This window comes from Lasioglossum baleicum, chromosome 13, assembly GCF_051020765.1.
Source record: "Lasioglossum baleicum chromosome 13, iyLasBale1, whole genome shotgun sequence".
Lineage (NCBI taxonomy): Eukaryota > Metazoa > Arthropoda > Insecta > Hymenoptera > Halictidae > Lasioglossum > Lasioglossum baleicum.
In genome coordinates, this window is record NC_134941.1 from 8,354,050 (window position 1) to 8,372,048 (window position 17,999).

The 17,999-nt window shown below is 38.3% G+C and overlaps 1 protein-coding gene across 1 annotated transcript in view; it reads left to right on the forward strand.

Moving 5' to 3' along the window:
- The window catches only part of LOC143214746 (uncharacterized), a 446,535-nt gene that overhangs the window by 405,481 nt on the left and 23,055 nt on the right, over positions 1–17,999 (forward strand). The window contains exon 8 of the mRNA XM_076436114.1: positions 17,698–17,855. Coding sequence (XP_076292229.1) covers positions 17,698–17,855 — 158 coding nt within the window. The remainder of the gene's footprint in view (positions 1–17,697; positions 17,856–17,999) is intronic.

Sequence of the window (17,999 nt, forward strand, 5' to 3'; positions counted from 1 at the left end):
CACAACACGAAAGTAAAAATTGTAAATGATGTAAAGGATGTAAAGACATCAATGCCAGAACACCATTGTGTTCGGCAAAAGGGTACAAGAATTGTCTCTAACTTGGAATATTAATTGTAAATTTTTCATGTTTAATTTTTGTCTGTCAATTTTCATGTTTAATCTATCTGTCAATTTTTATGTTCTTGTTCTTACTTTATCTTGAAATCACAACACGAAAGTAAAAATTGTAAAAGATGTAGAGGATGTAAAGACATCAATGCCAGAACACTATTGTGTTCGTCAAAAGAGTACAAGAATTGTTTCTAACTTGGAATATTAATTGTAAATCCAGCAGCATAAGACACATATACCACCGTTCATGTGTTTCGTGTAAATGCGACGAAATCCTCACCTCTTAAGGGATTTACCTTAATATCTTCGTATAGCGTGTCACGTAAGCGATGAAACAGCAAGAGTAATATAAAATATAATAATCCAACGTAAAACTCGGGAATAGAGGTTAAACAATTTTTATAACACCCACCATGTTGGAAACAGTTACATTCGATGAGTGACAATTGACAGCTATATTTTTAAATAATACTTGGTACTATTTAAAACTTTAGCTCTTTTTATATCTAAATTTATTATTAGACGATTATATAAATCAAATATTACGTAAAAAATTCCAAAATCCGCAATCCACTTTTTATTTTATTTTCTGAAGCGTCGGGGAAGAGGATTTGCAAGATGCGAATGAAACAGAACGGCTCTGTAAATGTTAACGTTTACGTTTTGAATACGAGCTCCGTATTCGGGGTCGAAATTTATTTCCTGCCGACACAAATATCTCTTTGTCCTGGCGGCAACGAAAATCAAATTACGTGTCACCTACGAAAGGATTTTCATTCCTTTGCGTTCACCCAGATCAAAGGATACGAGCGTGGGCGCGGATCGCGAATTCCTTTCGCAATTTCGGAATATTGTGTCGCGCTTAGGGAAATTTCGTTTCCAATTTTCCTGTCTTCGCTTCGATGTATTGTTCCATATTACCAGAATAGTTAATTTTCTCCGCTCGCACGCCCTGCATTCCGTCCAAATCGCCAAAATCATTTTCAATACGTAAATCATACATTTCTGAAATAAGGTGAACATACCACCATTTCGGCCATTTTGTTCAATCCGTTGTTTTTTTATTCGTAAATGTTTGGAAACAGAATTGGAAATATGATCATTATAAGAATCACGGTGTACTGGATCGATTAATTTATTATTAGACAATATTACGTAAACCTTTGGGAAAAGAAATAAAAAAGTGACGATTTTAGTAATTAACGTACTAAACCAATTACTTTATTGGGTTTTTAATGTTACTTTGTTTCGGTCATCTTTTAAATCTTTAAGAAAAGAGATCAAAAAGTGATAATTGATTTTTGATTCTATTAAAACAATAAAAATGCCCACATTGTGTCCTTCAATGCACCAAAGATTGATTAAATAAATCTATTGAATAGCTTATGACAAAAATATGAGTATACCAAACACAAAACAGAAAATATTCCAAAATTTCGAAGACAATCTTTTACTATTCTCAACTCATTTTAGAATAATTAAGAAAAGAAACAAATGTATATAATTTCTATTTTATAAAAGTCTCCATAGTCCACTGACAGTTTTACAAAATTGTTGTTATATTTGCAACGTTGAAATATATGCAAAGACGTCTTTTCCCCCGACTAACTAGAATTGCTGAGGTCCACAAAGATGCGCGAAGATTTCCGCGAGAACGCGAGAGTGTGGGTGGCGCTCGATTATGGAAACGAGAAAGGATATGTGAGAAGTGTGGCTATAAGATTCCGTAAGAATTTCTTCGTTCCACAGTATCGCCATAGAACTTACCGCTCGCTCTTTAATTGCTCGTTGAGAATCCAAGGCAGGCCCGAAATTGTGGTACCTCAGCGAAAAGTTTCCTCGTGAAAGGAAACGAGACGGAAGGAGCAGCATACATAATTCTTCACCTCTTCCTCTCGACTACCATCGAGAATTCGAGCAGATATTCGAAAACCTTTGAGCATATCTCTTGCTATTATTCGAAATATTTTCGTGTATCTGACGATGGGGAATACCCCGGAACCAAAACGACTGGAGATATGTACATTGTTAGGACACTTTGGATCACCAGACCATTGAAAATTAACGGAGATTTTAATGCCCGACAAACATGAATGGTAAGAATCATTTGTCCTCAACAATATTGTTTTAAGTTATGGATTTATGGTCATTTTCTTGTTAGTATGTTTGACTTAATGTTCCACAGATGTTTCTACTGTAATGTTTTAATTAATAATATTATAAAAACATTTTCTTCATCAAATTCGTGGAATGTAGAAAGCATTCATGTGTCACCAACTATTAATACGATTTTTACTGATAGAACATTAAAAAATTATGAAGTGGAAAGTTCAGTAGAAACACTTAATTCATGTTTTAATTGAAACTGTGACCATATCTGATACAGGAATGGAAGCATCGCAGATGGTATAAAATATTCACTCGTTTCGCCATAAGCACATCAACAGATAATCTCTTCCGACGACAAAAGGTTTCTTATTTGATATTCGAGACCGACGTATGTAGGTTACGATTAGCACGAGGGATCAATGTTATAATGTCGTTATATCGCCGGCCCGTAATGGATATTGACGTGATCTCTTTAAATTAAATTGATCGCGCGTTTTCCGGAGGAAACGGGATCGGAGCTATTTATAAATGAAATATTGGATCACTTTATAAGTCTTTCCGTTTTCCCCCAGCGGGGATTTGGTTTCATAAAAATACGCCCGTATATACGAAAATAATTGTCTACATCTAGACAATTTGGTACATAACTTCGCCCATAACTTGTTGTTCGATTATTATACAAAAATGGAGTACGCTGTATTATCAATTTTATCAGATTTTAGACATTCATGATAAACATTCGTAGGTGAAATTTAAAACAGTGAAAATATTAGATAAAAATACTGCTGTTACTATTTATTGAAATTATTAAAGAAAGAATAAAAGTATTCCTACATTTTGCAATGAATGCAGACCAATTTTTATTTTACACAAAAAAATGTTATTTTGGGATAATCTTTTACGATCACAGAAATAGTCGAAATACCAGCATATATTGTTTTAATTTTTATTTTTGCGAATAGCCAATGTCAAATTTTGGTGATAAAATAGAATGTTGACAAGAATAATGGAGATTGATGCGAGGTTCTTACTTGAGATTACTTTTCGATGGAAATTAATTGAGGGAACGTGATTAAGCTTCTTTAGACGATATTGTTTATCATACGTTCAGTGGAGCAATGAGATAAATTCCATTAGGATGCACGACCTTTTGCTCTCTGTAACGTGAATTTGTTGCTTCGGGCAACTTCTATTATTAAAAGTGTGCCAGTAAAAGCGTTTTCAAGTAAAAAGGGTGGCAGAGAACGCTAGCAGGTAATATACTCTTGGCGATGTACTGTACTCTCATAAAATCAAAATTAAAGGCTTCTTTGCCAATAAAAATATGAGCGAAAGTGAAACTCCGTCGCGTACTTTATCTGGAAACGTGGGGGCTCTGGGAAGAAACTCCAGAGAAAAAATAAACCGAGATTCTCCTAATAAATATAAAAATTTATTGTGTACTCTTAACAGATGCGTAAACGTTACGAACTCTAGCAGATTATTTAACAAAATATTCTACTTTAATGCTAGTTTTTCAAGAAGTTCATTTTTATTAATTGGTTCTAACACAAATAAATTCATGGAATCAATATTATAAATTTATAACGGTACCGATGTTATTTCCAACTCGTCAAAACGATTACAGAGAGAAATTATTTGTAAGCTCTTGTAAAATATTTATTTTCCATAAAAATCCACACGCTCCATCAGAATAAAATTCACCGGTAAATGTAATACAAATTGTCTGTTTTCTTTTGTATGCTATTTTACATATTTTGATAGCGGGAAAGCGTTTCATTAATTAGAACCTAAAGAAATGAAAAAGATTAGCCCCAGAAACTCGTGTCTGACAGAAGGAATGGGAGATTACATAAATTGAAATGATGATGTGGCTAAGCAGAAATTACGAATCGCCCTGTTACCGGGTAGAATTATGGCATCGGTTATGAGAAACGTAATAATTGTGGGAAAACGCCAGTGAAAGCACTGACAGAAATATTATTTATAGGCTTTAGGGGTGCGCTCTCGACAGCGGACCGTGTTCAAGTCGTAATACCGGTGATAGTAAAATATATAGGCGGTCGGGTTTTGTCGTGTACACGCATACACACACGTGCACGTATACATGGCGTTGCAGTGCCATGATACGATGGAGGAAAAAAGGAAAACGCGTGTTTAAAGACATTGAAGGGCGATTTTACTGACAGGTGACGAGAAAATGATTTGTTATTAAATCGGAAAATCTTTTTGCATGTTTTACATATTTACATACATGCATATTCTGACTTTAATGAAATGGTGTTGTTCACTTTTATTAAAAAATATTATTTCATCATTTTACTCTGACTGAATCAAATTATTATTTACTATAATTAATATTTAAACAGGGAAGAACTACGTTTCTACATAATTGCTGCTGTTTGTAATCAACACGAACAATTCTGACTTTGCATAAATATCCAAAAACATTTTTATTAATTTCTTTAGTTCAAGATGACAAAGTTGGAAATGAATGATAAATATTATTTTGAGTAGACTGTAGATTTTTATGGGAAATAAAAATCTTCTGCCATTAATTGCAAGATACAGAAATGATATAAAGTTGATCATTTTTATTATAAGTGCATAAAATATGTAGTTTAATCACGAGAATCATATTGAACGTAATTTCGAATTATAGGCAGGTGAGCATAGCGAAAGAAAGGAAATTAAATGTTAAGGATTGGAAGGAAATCTGAAATATTGTTTCGCGGGTGCAGCATATCCCTAGGAATACAGTTTCTTCCATCGAATAGGATGCAACAAGGTGGATACGCTGCAGAATAGTTCACTTTGCCCGGGCTCAAGCTGGATATGTATGTATTCAGATTGAACAACGTGAACGGAACTTGAATTTGTCGGATAAATTGTGGCCGGACCCTCTAATACCGGAGTTCATTAAAATTCATTCAGTCGAGCAAGCTGTCACACGTGCAGATTAAGCGTACGGGGCTGGAAGAGCTAATAGGCACAGAGTATCATGTCCCAGGATGCTCAAAAAATTGATATCGGACTTTTCGAAACGAGCAAATAAAAGACCCGTGTGCATTAAAATCTCCCGGTACTCATTTTCGGAATTTCACTTACCGTTTCGTGACAGCACAATTATTATTTTTACACTTTTAGTCTGTACGGTCATCTCAAACAGAATAAAATAATGGTAAAATTTATAGGATCATTTAAAACAGAATAAAATATTGGGTTGGCAAGAAAGTATTATAATTTCGGTATTTTAAGGTGAAATAGAGTTCAATTTTTTTATTCAACCAATAAAAACTTTAATGAACAAGATATTTTCAGAAAATTTGATTTATTAAAGTTCATTGCTTGATTGAACAAAATTGGGTTTTACTTCATCTTAAAATACCGAAATTACTTTCTTGCCAACCCAATAAATGTCTAGTCTATACAATCACCAAAAGCAGAATAATATATTTATCTAGTTTCTAGGGACATTTAAAACCGAATAGAATAATCATCTAAAACAGGATAAAATAATTATCCATTGTATATGATCATCGATCATCTGATAGGATAAAATGATCAATTTTGTTTTATTACAATATAATGAAATGCTCATGGAATTTGAGGCTCCCATTAAAATATCCTTAAAAAATCTCTGGCTTATGAGTCGTGGGGAGGAGATTGCTCAGATTACACGAAATAAAGTCCAAGGGAATGGATCGCGTTCTGTATCAGAAATTCTAACAATGACTCATTGTGGCAGGCGATATAACTCGAAATGTCGTTGGCAGGTTCCCACTGATCCCGAAAATATATGGCAGGAGAAATATAACAGAGGAGTGGAAATCTGTTGCTCTCGCCGTTTAGCAATGTTCCGTGTGGCTCACGACCAGGAAATAATCGTCACTATTATACAAAAATAGTTTTTATTATTAATTTTATTACTATTATACTATTATTCATTTCCAAAAATAGATGTTAAATAAAAACAAATAGTTTTTATCCTAATAAATGGACAGATTCATTGATTTTTGATAAATGCATTTTGACATTAAATGTGCAGCTAAGCATCTAAATGTGCAGGCTATAATTAATTTAGAAATGTTATTAAAGAGTTTATTGATACAATAAATCCACTTTTGCTTATTTCAATCTTTGTATTCATTTGATCAAGCATTTTGTAAAAATCGCGAAAGGAAAAATATTCATTGTATCGACTAGAAAATTCCCCGCGGTAAACACGGAATATGCAGTTTTTCCTGCATTTTATAAATTCGCACAGATTTACGCTGTAATTGCGAACATAATAAACAAGCTACTATAAGACTTCATTAGCCGGAGAATAATTATTTTCTTCGTTGCAGCCAATGAAAGCGACGAGAGAGAAAAATAAAAGAAATTCGCAATAATGAAAGAAATTGAAATTGAAATGCAAAGCAAGGAAAGACGTGTTCTCGCGATTAAAAAATACGTAAGAAGCGACGCAGGTGTATTTTCGATTAATTCGTTTGTCGATTGAAAATTGCAATTACACAGTCGACACAATTTCTTTCTAAGTGACACAGAAAAACGGGAGAAGGAATTGCACGCGGCTGTTCGAAAACTACAAGGTGTGTCTGGTGTCGACAATCCGGCTTGAAATGTCACACCCAGACGCCATTTAGGCGACCTGAATAGAAGTCGATCGAAGGAAAAGGTATTTAATGAAAAATGTCGTTTAAACTTATGTCCCTGTCGCGTTCAGCCCATCGTTGCTTGTTTCTGGTTAATAAAGAATTCGCTGTCGATACGTTTCCAACGAAATACTTGTCTGTACTAGCCACGAAGAAACTCGAAGTTCAATATCTGTCAAAACGAAAGTATCTCCCACACGTTTTACACACTGAACTTTTAAGAAAACCGTCTTTGAAAATTCATCTCTCCATAGACTGTACTGGCAAATTTCTAAAAGAGCTGCAAAAAATATTGAGTTGGTGTAAAAGTTTATCTTTCAGAATTCATTAAAAAAGGGGGCAATTATGTACAAATATTATTAAAGTTTTTCGACACGAAACTTTTACCTGCGTGTTCGTCGTATTTTTCAAACACGATGCAGTTTGGTTAACATTTACTCGTTCAATCCACGATTCAGTAGACCAATAATTAATCTGAATTCTCTGAACTAGATACACTGAACAATTTCAATCTAAAATGATGCATATACAACACAATTTATAGTACAAATAACTAAAGATTCAATCCAAGGTTAAGATGGGGGGAACTTCGGCTCAGTTCGGATAGTCGAGGTTCTGCAATATCGTGGATTAAACGGGTAAATACGAAGCGAATTGGGTCGTGTTTGGATTCATTTTAATCAGAAAAGTGTGACGAACATGCCGGTAAAAATATCTTAAATAAATAATACTTTTAACGTTTACTTAATTCTTTTTTAATTTTAACGCTAACGGTCTGAGACCAAAAGGAATAGCGCGTATCCGATTTGTGGCACTTCGGACCCGGATTTTTCTCATCCATCGAGACATTACCGTACACTTGTTCTGCAATAAACTCGGTGCGACTGTTTCGCAAGGAATCTTTCGTAGCCGAAGCTCGGGCCCTCCGGTATTGTATTCGCGGCGAAGCCTCTCATGCATGGGCGGAAAATTTGGTTTATGGAGGGTCAAAGAACGCCTCGTCCCGGCAATATTGCGGCAAATGCCATGGACAGCCGGGACGTATCTGAAAGTACACGAGAGGGGGCGAAGAGAAGAATCGGCCGAGGCAAGGGCGGGAAAAAGAAAAGCTCCGTCGACGTTCAGCGCGCCGAAGGAAAAGGGAAACGACGCGGCGTTTCTCCCCGGTGATTTGTGGAAAACAAATAATTGTCACCGGTGCCAATCACAGACCTCGTTGGCCCCGTCTCGGGCTCGCTTCTTGATGAAAATCTGTCGATTTATTCCGTCGTCCCTCGTCTTTTTTCGACGACCTCTCTCCGCCAGGCTTATATTTAAACGGATAGAGTTTATCCGAAGGTTCGACTTCTTCTTCTCTTTTTTTATTTTATTCACCGGAGAACTCTTCTCTTCTCGACGGGGAACAGGAATTCCTAGCCCCTCGGGATTTTAAATTGAATCGTTTGTTCCGTCGAATTAAACGCTAGCCTGGCCCCCTGGAAAAGTCCGCGAACGCGCGAGAAATTAAATCGAGACGGATCGCGGGAAATTATTGTGACCTTCGGCACGACTGGTTCACATTTTCCTTTCGCCCTTCTGTGGGTCTTTAACTGATCGTTTGCGAGGTAATTGATGCCAGAGCCTGCAGAGAATGCTATCGCGATCGCCATTGCGATTGTGCGTAAAGTAAACCGGCATTCTTGAGAGGGAAACTACCCCCGTTGCGTCTCTACTAATTTATTAATTTATGACACAGAAAAGAAAATTGCTGTTTTGTGGGAGAAAGCTATAAACAAAAGCACAGGATATTTATCATAAAGCAGTAGAAATGTACTGTGTCTCTAATACTATTTTCGGAAAAATACCTCTTCCTTGTTCGCCTTAAATCAATTTTTCCAATAAAAAGATAAAGCTCGTGATTTTTATTCGAATTCTTTTGTCAATTCTGCATTCATCTCCCAGCGGGTTTATTGCGTTCTCATCATTTGATGTGCTCTGTTCAAATTTTGATATGCTGAACAAACATATTTTTTAAAAGAAAAGGTCAACGACCTTTCATCATGCACTGCACTGTGTGTATTGCCCGTTTATTAATATTTATTTTAGAACTTCTCTTTCTTGCTTCCCTGAAATTAACATTTTTAATAAGATGTACGTGTTTATGAAGTAGATTTTTATTCGAATACCTTTATTTTGTTTTCCTTTATAAATCTTCATGTGATTTTATTATTTTAATATGTGCAGCTTTACCGGACTTCTCATTCCACAGCTAGTAAAATGAACTTCTCTTGAACTCTCGTTTCTTTTAACCCTTCCGGGGGTGCTTTAAAATACCTCATTAAAACGTTGCAATCCCACATGTTTTTGAACTGAATTCACTGTGCGGCATCGCCGTGCGGTTACAAATATCAACATTTTTCCACAATGTTTGTTCAACACGAACAAAGTTTTTAAAATAAATATGGCAATGAAGAATAACGAATAAATATTCTTTTGTAACGGATAACCTTCTCTTCGACACATGCTTATGGAACATATCCGACGAAATCCTCGTCGCAGTCGAGCGCACTCGATCGAACCGAATAAATAAAAAACAGAACTTCAATAGAATCCTCTATATTCGAGCGCGGCAAAAACTTTGAAAACGTCGATCATATTGTGCGGAAATATGAAAAATATTTGCCCGCGAGAAAAACGATGTGGAAGCGAAGCTCGAGAGCGAAAGACATGTCATGGGAAGAAAACTTTCGCAAATGGATAAAGTCAAAAAATTCTGCTTTCTTAAAAAACAATATTGTTCATAAAAATTCCAGTTTCTGATTACTAGACTGCGGATTCTATGCACTTACGACGAGAATGGAGAGGTGTCGTTTCAAACAGTGAAAACATTAAAAGAATCGATAAGTACTATTACATTATTTTCGACCTGTTGACCCCTCGCCGTATTTTAACGGGTCAGACTCGTGATGAAGATTTTAACAAAGTCTAAGAAATATGAATATTATGCCTCTGTTTCTGGATGAAATAAAGGCTGCTCTTTACTTTACCAGATTCAAAATTTGTCTATGACGAATTATGATGTATTTGGTATGTAATCCAGTAGATTTGTACCCGGCGCGGATGCAGATCGAAGTTTCGAACCACTAGGATCAATAGTTGAGGAGTTATGGTCGCTTAAAGTTGAGCATATTTCCAGTTTCTTGACAGATAAGGGGGCCGCCATATTGGTTTGTAGTGACGGTCGCGCGCCGCTTACGGAATTGGTTATGATTAGGTCAAGGGGGGGGGGCGGCAAGGTAAGCGGCTCGCGGTCGTCATTACAAACCAATATGGCGGCGCCCTTACCTATCAAAAATGCTCAACTTTAAGCGACCATAACTCCTCAACTATTGATCCTAGAGGATCGAAACCTCGATCCTCATCCGCGCCAGGTACAAATCTATTGGATTACATACCAAGTACATCATAATTCGTAGGAGAAAGGTACTAATTTTGAATCCGGTAAAAGTTTACCCGAAATAAAATTTGATTCGTTGATAATCAATATTTAAGCATTCAAATAATTGCAGCATTTTTCGGGACAAAAACATTTTTGGAGATTAAATATGTGTATCAAGGAAAAAAATAAATTTCTATTTCACTCCAGTTTGTTGCAACTGAAGTAGAATACTTTTTAGCTATTCTTCACGATCAACTTTTTAAAATTGGAAGCTTTTTTTTACTGAAATACACTTGGGCAATTTCGTCAATAAAATCGTGGTGATCAAAAATATAAAGCAGCTTACGGATACGTAAACCTGGTGTCAGTTAAACGATAAAATGCGGAAAGTGAAAGGACGCGACACATTTTTCCGGCGAGCCACGGGTCCATCGATGCTTCCCCAACCGGGCTGAATTTATTGCATCCCCGGGAAATATCTTGGGCCGTGCAACAACCCCGAATTTGATTATTCCCCCATAAATTACCGGTGACGGTATTAGACCAGCCGGTCCGCGCGTTTTATCAGACATTATTTCCCGCGTTCTTCCGTCACTTCCGTTTCCCCCTCGAGAGACGCATTCTTTCCCCCATCAAAATCCTTCTGCCCTCTCTTTCTCCTCACTCGTGTTTCATCCCTTTACCCAGTGGCAGCGTCGGCAGCGTGACACAAGAGATACCCACGAATTCGTGCCTTCGTAGCGGTTGTTAAAAGTTCTCTCCACGCCGACAGAGTTTCACTCTGTTTCACTTTGGAACTTTCGGATAATAAGCGCGAAACTGCCGAGGGAGAGAGGCGTGAAGGAAGAGAGTGAGAGAGAAAGGTAGGGGACGGTGACGCGGAAGGGCTCTGCGTTAAGGGTAGCCAACCCCCTGTGACCCCTGTCCTCCTCCTTTTCCATCCATGATCCTGGGGGTCCTCTCTGTATCATCTACACCGGCGATTCCCGTAGTCGTCGTCGTCGTCTGGAGCATTTTAATTTCTTTCCTCGAGCCACCGTCCAATTATTGGCGACCGCGGGACTCTTGGCCTTTGTGCCAGCTGCCCCCGCGACCATCTTTTGAAGTGCCCCCTTATTTCGCCATTTCTTCGACCATACCCCACCTCTCTCTCTCTCTCTCCCTCTCCCGTTTCTTAATGTCCGTGACGACTGATAAGGGGGTGGCCGCTGTCTCGTCGCACGTCGAACCATCGAGCACCAACGGCACCGGGTAACGATCGCCCCTTTAGTTTTCGAAGTTCGATGATTACCGCCGTCTCTGAATCTTCGCCGCCGCCATGCTACGCCGAGGAGCACTGTAATATGCCCGCGGACCAATACACCGCGAAACTTCATCCTATCGGCTTAAAAGTTTCAGCGCCAGATATCGCTGGCAGAATCGACTGGCCTCGCGCGACGTCGACGCGATCGAACAGGCGCGGGACCTTCGAATTCGGAAAATGGGAGGTGGCAAAGGAGGACCTCGAATATAATATTGTACCGGTAATTACCGAGTCAGCATTGAACTTGGACTTGACAATTTTTGGACAATTTTTCTCGCGGATGAATGTTTCACAGATTTGAACGTTGAAGCCCTCCTCTTTACAACCGGACCTTGAAAATTGATCCAACACTTGTTTTTACAGTTTAATGGAGCAAACATGAGGATCATGTTCGCTAGCGTACCTCATGTCACTGTAAAGTTGACTGTGCACTACTTAAATCTTTATAAAACCATTTAAAAAATCGTACTTCAAGTTTTTTTGTGTCGTTGTAAAGGGGAGACTTCGATCTGTTCAAATCTGTGGAGGTTTTATTTACGAAAGAAATTTTTAAGGTTTCTAGAGAAGATTCAATTGGCAGCACTTTCGAGAGAAAACTTATCTTCGGTTTGACACCTGAATTGAGAGATGATTAGTAAACGGAGAAATCTGAAGCTTTAAATTGAGACCAGGATTACTATCGTACTATTGGACAATTTCTCGAGACTGGGATATTTAGTGTTTGATATCTTTTGGAACCACTGTTATATTTCAAAATCGTGTAAGAAAGAAATTGAGTTTATCTAACCAGGACATTTTCGCGAGTTCTTCGTTAATCATTCTTCAGGTTTTTCTGGGCGAGACATCGACGTAGCACCAATGGAAAAAGAATTTCATACACGGAGTGGAAGGGAAGTAGAATCGGCGATCTCCGCGAGGTATTAAAGAGTAAAAGTTAAAGAAAAAGAAAGGAAAAGGAGATTTGAAAAGTTTAGCCGAGCAATCGGAGCACAGAAATTCTATAAAGGGAGTGGTAGTGGAGAAAGATTTGGGACCTTCGAGTGGAGAGCAGAAGAGCAGAGATTCTGCACCAGAGAGAAAGTAAAAGTTCCGGGAATCCCGGTGAGGTATTAAAGAATGAAATGGCGAGACGGAGCTAATAAAGGTATCCACGTACCGCAGAATATTATAGAGATCTAGCAACAAATATGCCAAAACAATAAGCATTTTTCAGAGGAATCAAATTCTCTAAAATCAAATCTTGTTAAATGTTTCGAAATTGCGAAATTCAGTCCGGAATAAAATACTATAACTATTAAATTATACGGAACAATGAAAATATTCATGTAAAACTGTGTGCCCATTTCTTGTGATAAAGCTTCCATATTGCCGCTGTCTCTCGCGATTGATGCAGAGAATTTTTATTTTGTTACAAATAGACTGCGGATTTTTGCATTTATCACAAAAATAGGTAAGCACAATTTAAAGCAGTGGACATATTAAAAAGATTCAAAGACGTCAGCGTGTATTGGCTTCAGCTTAATCAGATAATTAAAAGATGCAATCAATGCAAACATTTTTTATTTTGCAAGATCCGCAGTCCAGTTATAAGTAACAATTTTCTGGAGAAACGAGTTCATGGGTTCAATGTTGCCCTCACTCTACTTGAAGACACGGTCCCAGCTTTGTAACAAGAAAATCGAACTTTTGCATGTGCAAAGCATTTTTCCGAGGACATTCCGCGTACAATCAAACAGAGAACGTAGCTTAAATTCGAGACGAGTGCGATCCCCGATCGACAGCCGTGATCAGACCTGGGAATCGGGATTTCGGGCGAATTAGCGCGACGAAGACGAGTCCGCCGGTTTTATTAGAAATTGGACGAAGCTCGTTCCGCTTCTCGCACTTCAATCGACAGGGAGATAGAGAGAGAGACGGAGAGGTGAGCTGCAAGCGTGCAAGCAGCTCGCGTGCAAACAGCCTGCACACCCCCGTGCTCCGGCGTTCAAATGGGTTGATTAAATATGTAATTTGTACATTCCCCGGGCAAACTTTTTAGCCGGTCCGGAGTGCGCGAAGAAGTTCGCGGATGGTAATTCTCAGTGAACATATTGCGAGACGGGGCGAACGCCGATTGAGCATATGTATAGTGTGTGTTCTCTATCCGCCATTGTGTTACTCGGGGGAGGGAGCCGGCTTCGATCTCGCAGTATTAACCTATTTCGTTTGGATTTGTTTTCTCGGATCGTTGGGGAACGGATTCCCGGATTGCTGAGCCTAGGATTTATTGCCGGGATCCGCCGCGACGGTTACGCCGCGGAAAAGAAATGGATTATTAGGTCGATAAGTATTGTTTCTGAAATTATCCGGCGCGACCGAATCCTATTTTTGATCATCCGGTGTGTGCGAATCCTATTTCTGACTGAATCTTGCTTCTACAATCCTGCGATTGTTCTCGAGTCTCTTGGAACTCGCGAATCTCGAATATTTTATTCAACACTGAACCTACCTATACTTAAAAGTGGTACCAATGACGGCTCTAGTCGAGTGGAGTCTAGTCATTTTCTTAAGAAAAGAGAAAATTAATGAAAAATTTCATAAAGTTACACATTAAATAAATTTATTTAAAAATTCATAAATTTATTTTCCCGCGCGACCGCTTAGTCCGCTTACCGTTAGATCCGCCACTGAGTGGTACATGATGTTATTTAGACACTTTGTGCTATACAATCATTTTTATTATTTCAATCATTGTGAAATGAAAAATCTGGAACCGTTCATTCTAACCGGTGGTGGAGGGTTTAGTGTTAACCCTTTGCGGAAAGAAAGATATAAATGAAACGGGTTTTTATATGTATTTGGTTCTTCCTTTATTTATTTAATTTCTTACTTTTTAGTTAAGAAACAAATACAGGTTCCACGAATATAAATCACAACAAAGTTTGAGAGCTATATTTAATATAATTAGTAAACAAAATTGTTTGAAATAAGTAGCAGTCAAGGAACTGTCCTTTGAAGTAAATTTCAAATAAAACACTTAAAATAGTAGGGAGTTGGCAATAAAATTGAAAAATAATTCGGAGTGCAAGGGATTAACGCTGATATACATATACACCTGAAATATCACAGTTTCCTTTCGACGATGTTTCGCAACAAGAAAATCTCTCTATCCCCTCTTCTACGTGTCAAGCTGTTCGCTGCCCACCGCTCAGTGCCAGAAGAAAAGAGTATATCATACCTATACTGCGGATTTGATGAAGTTATGATAAAAATGGGTGGATGTAATTAAAACAGTAAAATCATTAAACGATTTAGGAACGTCTATATGTTATTTTCAATTTAATAAAATTGTTAAAGGTGGGAAGAAATTTTTAGACAATTCTATATTCAAATTATCAGGTTGGCAACTAAGTGCGCGGCCTCCACATTTTCTCAAACAAAGTCATTTATATATTGTATATTTTTTAAGCACGAGTATTTTATATAAAATTTCGCGAATTTAGTTACCAACCTAATACTTTTTTCTCTTCGAATCTAACATAGACTATCGCAACCACAATTAACAGGATCTTTAAGAGATTGAGAAATAGATAATCTTCAATTCTTGTTTCTCCTACTGATTTTCAGTTAGATTTTAAAATCTAACAATAATACTGACCAGTGTGTCGCACCGATACTCGGTGTGTTGTTCGAGTCAATTAAATAAAAAAAAGACAATATACCCTGTCAGAACTTTTTAAATCGGGACAACGGAATCCCGTATACGGTTCGAACGGGTCCCGATCGTCCTTGTCGCTGTTCGAGTATACACAATCATGGCCCGGGGGTCCTCTTCAACTCTGAAAACATCCCGGTGTCAGTGAACGAGCCATTAACTACGAGGCATCCGGGATAGAAGAAAGGGGGTGGAGGGTAGCGGGCACCCTCGAATCCTCGACAAGCAATTTGCCCGAGCGATAAAGAAGCGAATAAAACAAAATATCTCGGAACTATAAACAAGCGGACGGGAAAACGAAGACGCGTTAAATAGGAAAGAAGAGGCTGCGCGCGCGCGCGCGCGCGCGATCTCTCCAACGTGACGGTTCTTGAGAAGAAAGACTTTCTCTCTCTCCCTCTGCTTACTCTTCCCTGGAAAAAGGAGGATCGTGCTTGAGGATACAGAGAGCGCGAACGAGAAGCGAGAGAACATGAAAGTAGCGAGAACGTAGGTGGCTGATGCTGGGGGTGGCGAAGAGCAGAGGCAGAAGGAGACTAAGTTTTATTTCGAGGGGATGGAAAGCTGCAGGACAGACGTAGGAAGTACGTAGCCGGATAAATACGACGAGGGGCTCCGCGATTCCTCTTTTCCACTCCTCTTGTTTCATTCCGCTGCCGCCACCCCCTCTCTCTCTCTCTCTTTCTTTCTTTCATTCCGCCCCACAAAGTGGAACATCGTAGAACCGGAGGCGACAATGTCGCATCGATTCGATCAAAAGTCTAAACACACTCGATTAAATTCGAAACTAGCTCCGTCATCGCCCAGCGCCATCAGCAGCTACCAGGAGAATGTGTTGATGCCTTTCACTGTTTAATCCGTGTTTAATACAGGCAGGAGTTTTATGGAATTTTATAGAAATTTATAGCAATTTTACAGGAATTTTATGAAATTTTTTATGTCATTTTACGTATATAATTTTGTATGTGACTTTATGTATAAAATTTGATATATAATTTTACATATCAATTTGTATACGTCATTTTACGTGTCAAATTTAGTACATAATTTTTACTTTAATAATTTACTTTAATTTGATTTTTAATTTTGAAATGTAATGTTACGTATAAATCTTATGATTTCATGAATAGAACTTTGTGCGTATTTTTGAGCAAACATTTTTGTGTTGCATATGTGAAATTTTTTGAGGCAATTTTATTAGTTCTACAGTTTCCGTTAAATGTCTTTTTCACGACGTTTTATGGCGTGCATTCCCATACAATGTTATTCATTTTAGTCACACATCCATAGCGTATAGGTCTGTGTCTGCCACACAGCCGCGCACACTATTAGCGGCTGAAACAATAGTGCTTTTTGCTTGTCTACGTTCGCCTCTTTATTCTCTTTTCGAACGTGCTCTTTCGCAACACACATGACAGCTCCTTTTTTTCTGTAGAAGGTTGCAGCTTTGGAGTAGTTTTCGAGAATTTTCTCCGTGGAATGGATACCATACTTTTTGACACTGAGCAAACATTTTACATTGTTTTGATAACACTTTGAGACTTTTAATCTGAAAACATTAGAAAAAGAAAATGTGGAAAATATCGACTTAAAACTTACCTCAATTGAGGTGGTATCTTGATTAACACATATATTTATTGCAAGACGACTATTAACTAGTCTACAGATTTTTATACGAAATAAAAATTGTCTGCACTAATTGCAAGATACAGGAGCAACATAGACATTCATTTCCCCTCCAAATAATTTTAACTAGTTGGAAATACTGAATCAGCATTTTCAAATTCTTCAAATGTGTGTTTACTATTCCGAATTCAATCTACACAATTATTAATACATTGATAATTTTTTGAAAATTGGGAATTTAGTGTTTAAATGCTTTTTCGAAAATGTTGAGGCACAGGAGCGAAATAAAAAAATATTTTTCTTATAATTATCTTATTAAACTGAAACTAATAAACTGATGTCCTTCAAAAATGTCATTCGAGTAACATTGAAGTATTTCTGAGAGAGGAAACTTCTGACGTTCACTAAAAATGAAGGTCACTACTTACTGTCACGCGAAAATGCACCTCAAGGTCGGCAAACGAGGCACACGGGAATGTAAACAAGTCGAATTAAGTCGGAACCACGCACACGCGTCGCTGCCACCGTAGTCAGCCCTCTGTCCCAGACCCCGAGAAGATGATTCGACCGCGTCGCGTCGATGCCACTTGGCACAACTATACCGAAAGCGACCGCGCCGTAGTCGGATCGCTTCTTCATCCAACCACAAATGGTAGAAACAACAGGTTCCCATCGAACGGCGAAGGCGAGTGCGTGGATCCGGCCTTTTGAACAATTATTCAAATATCCCTGCCGCAGAATTTCCAGGCTGAACGCAGACCCGGTTTATTTTCAGTTACTACGCCTCGACTGCTTTTCCACCCCGTTTGGCCCCGCCGCTGAAGAGACCCCGTTTGATGCCGCCTACTCGGTCGCAGCATCCGAAGCAACAGAAACAACAACCAGCTGCAAACACAGCCACTGTCCCGGACCTGAACCAGCTGAAAGTGTACAGTGAGTATGGTTGTTTGTAAGCCCGGTACTCTTCGGAGGCTCGCGAAAAATAGACGGTACTGGCCTGCTGTGCCACTTTTTCACGCGTTGTTGGTCTGCTAGGTCAAATGATGAGGTAGCAATTGGCATCTATTAATACTTGTG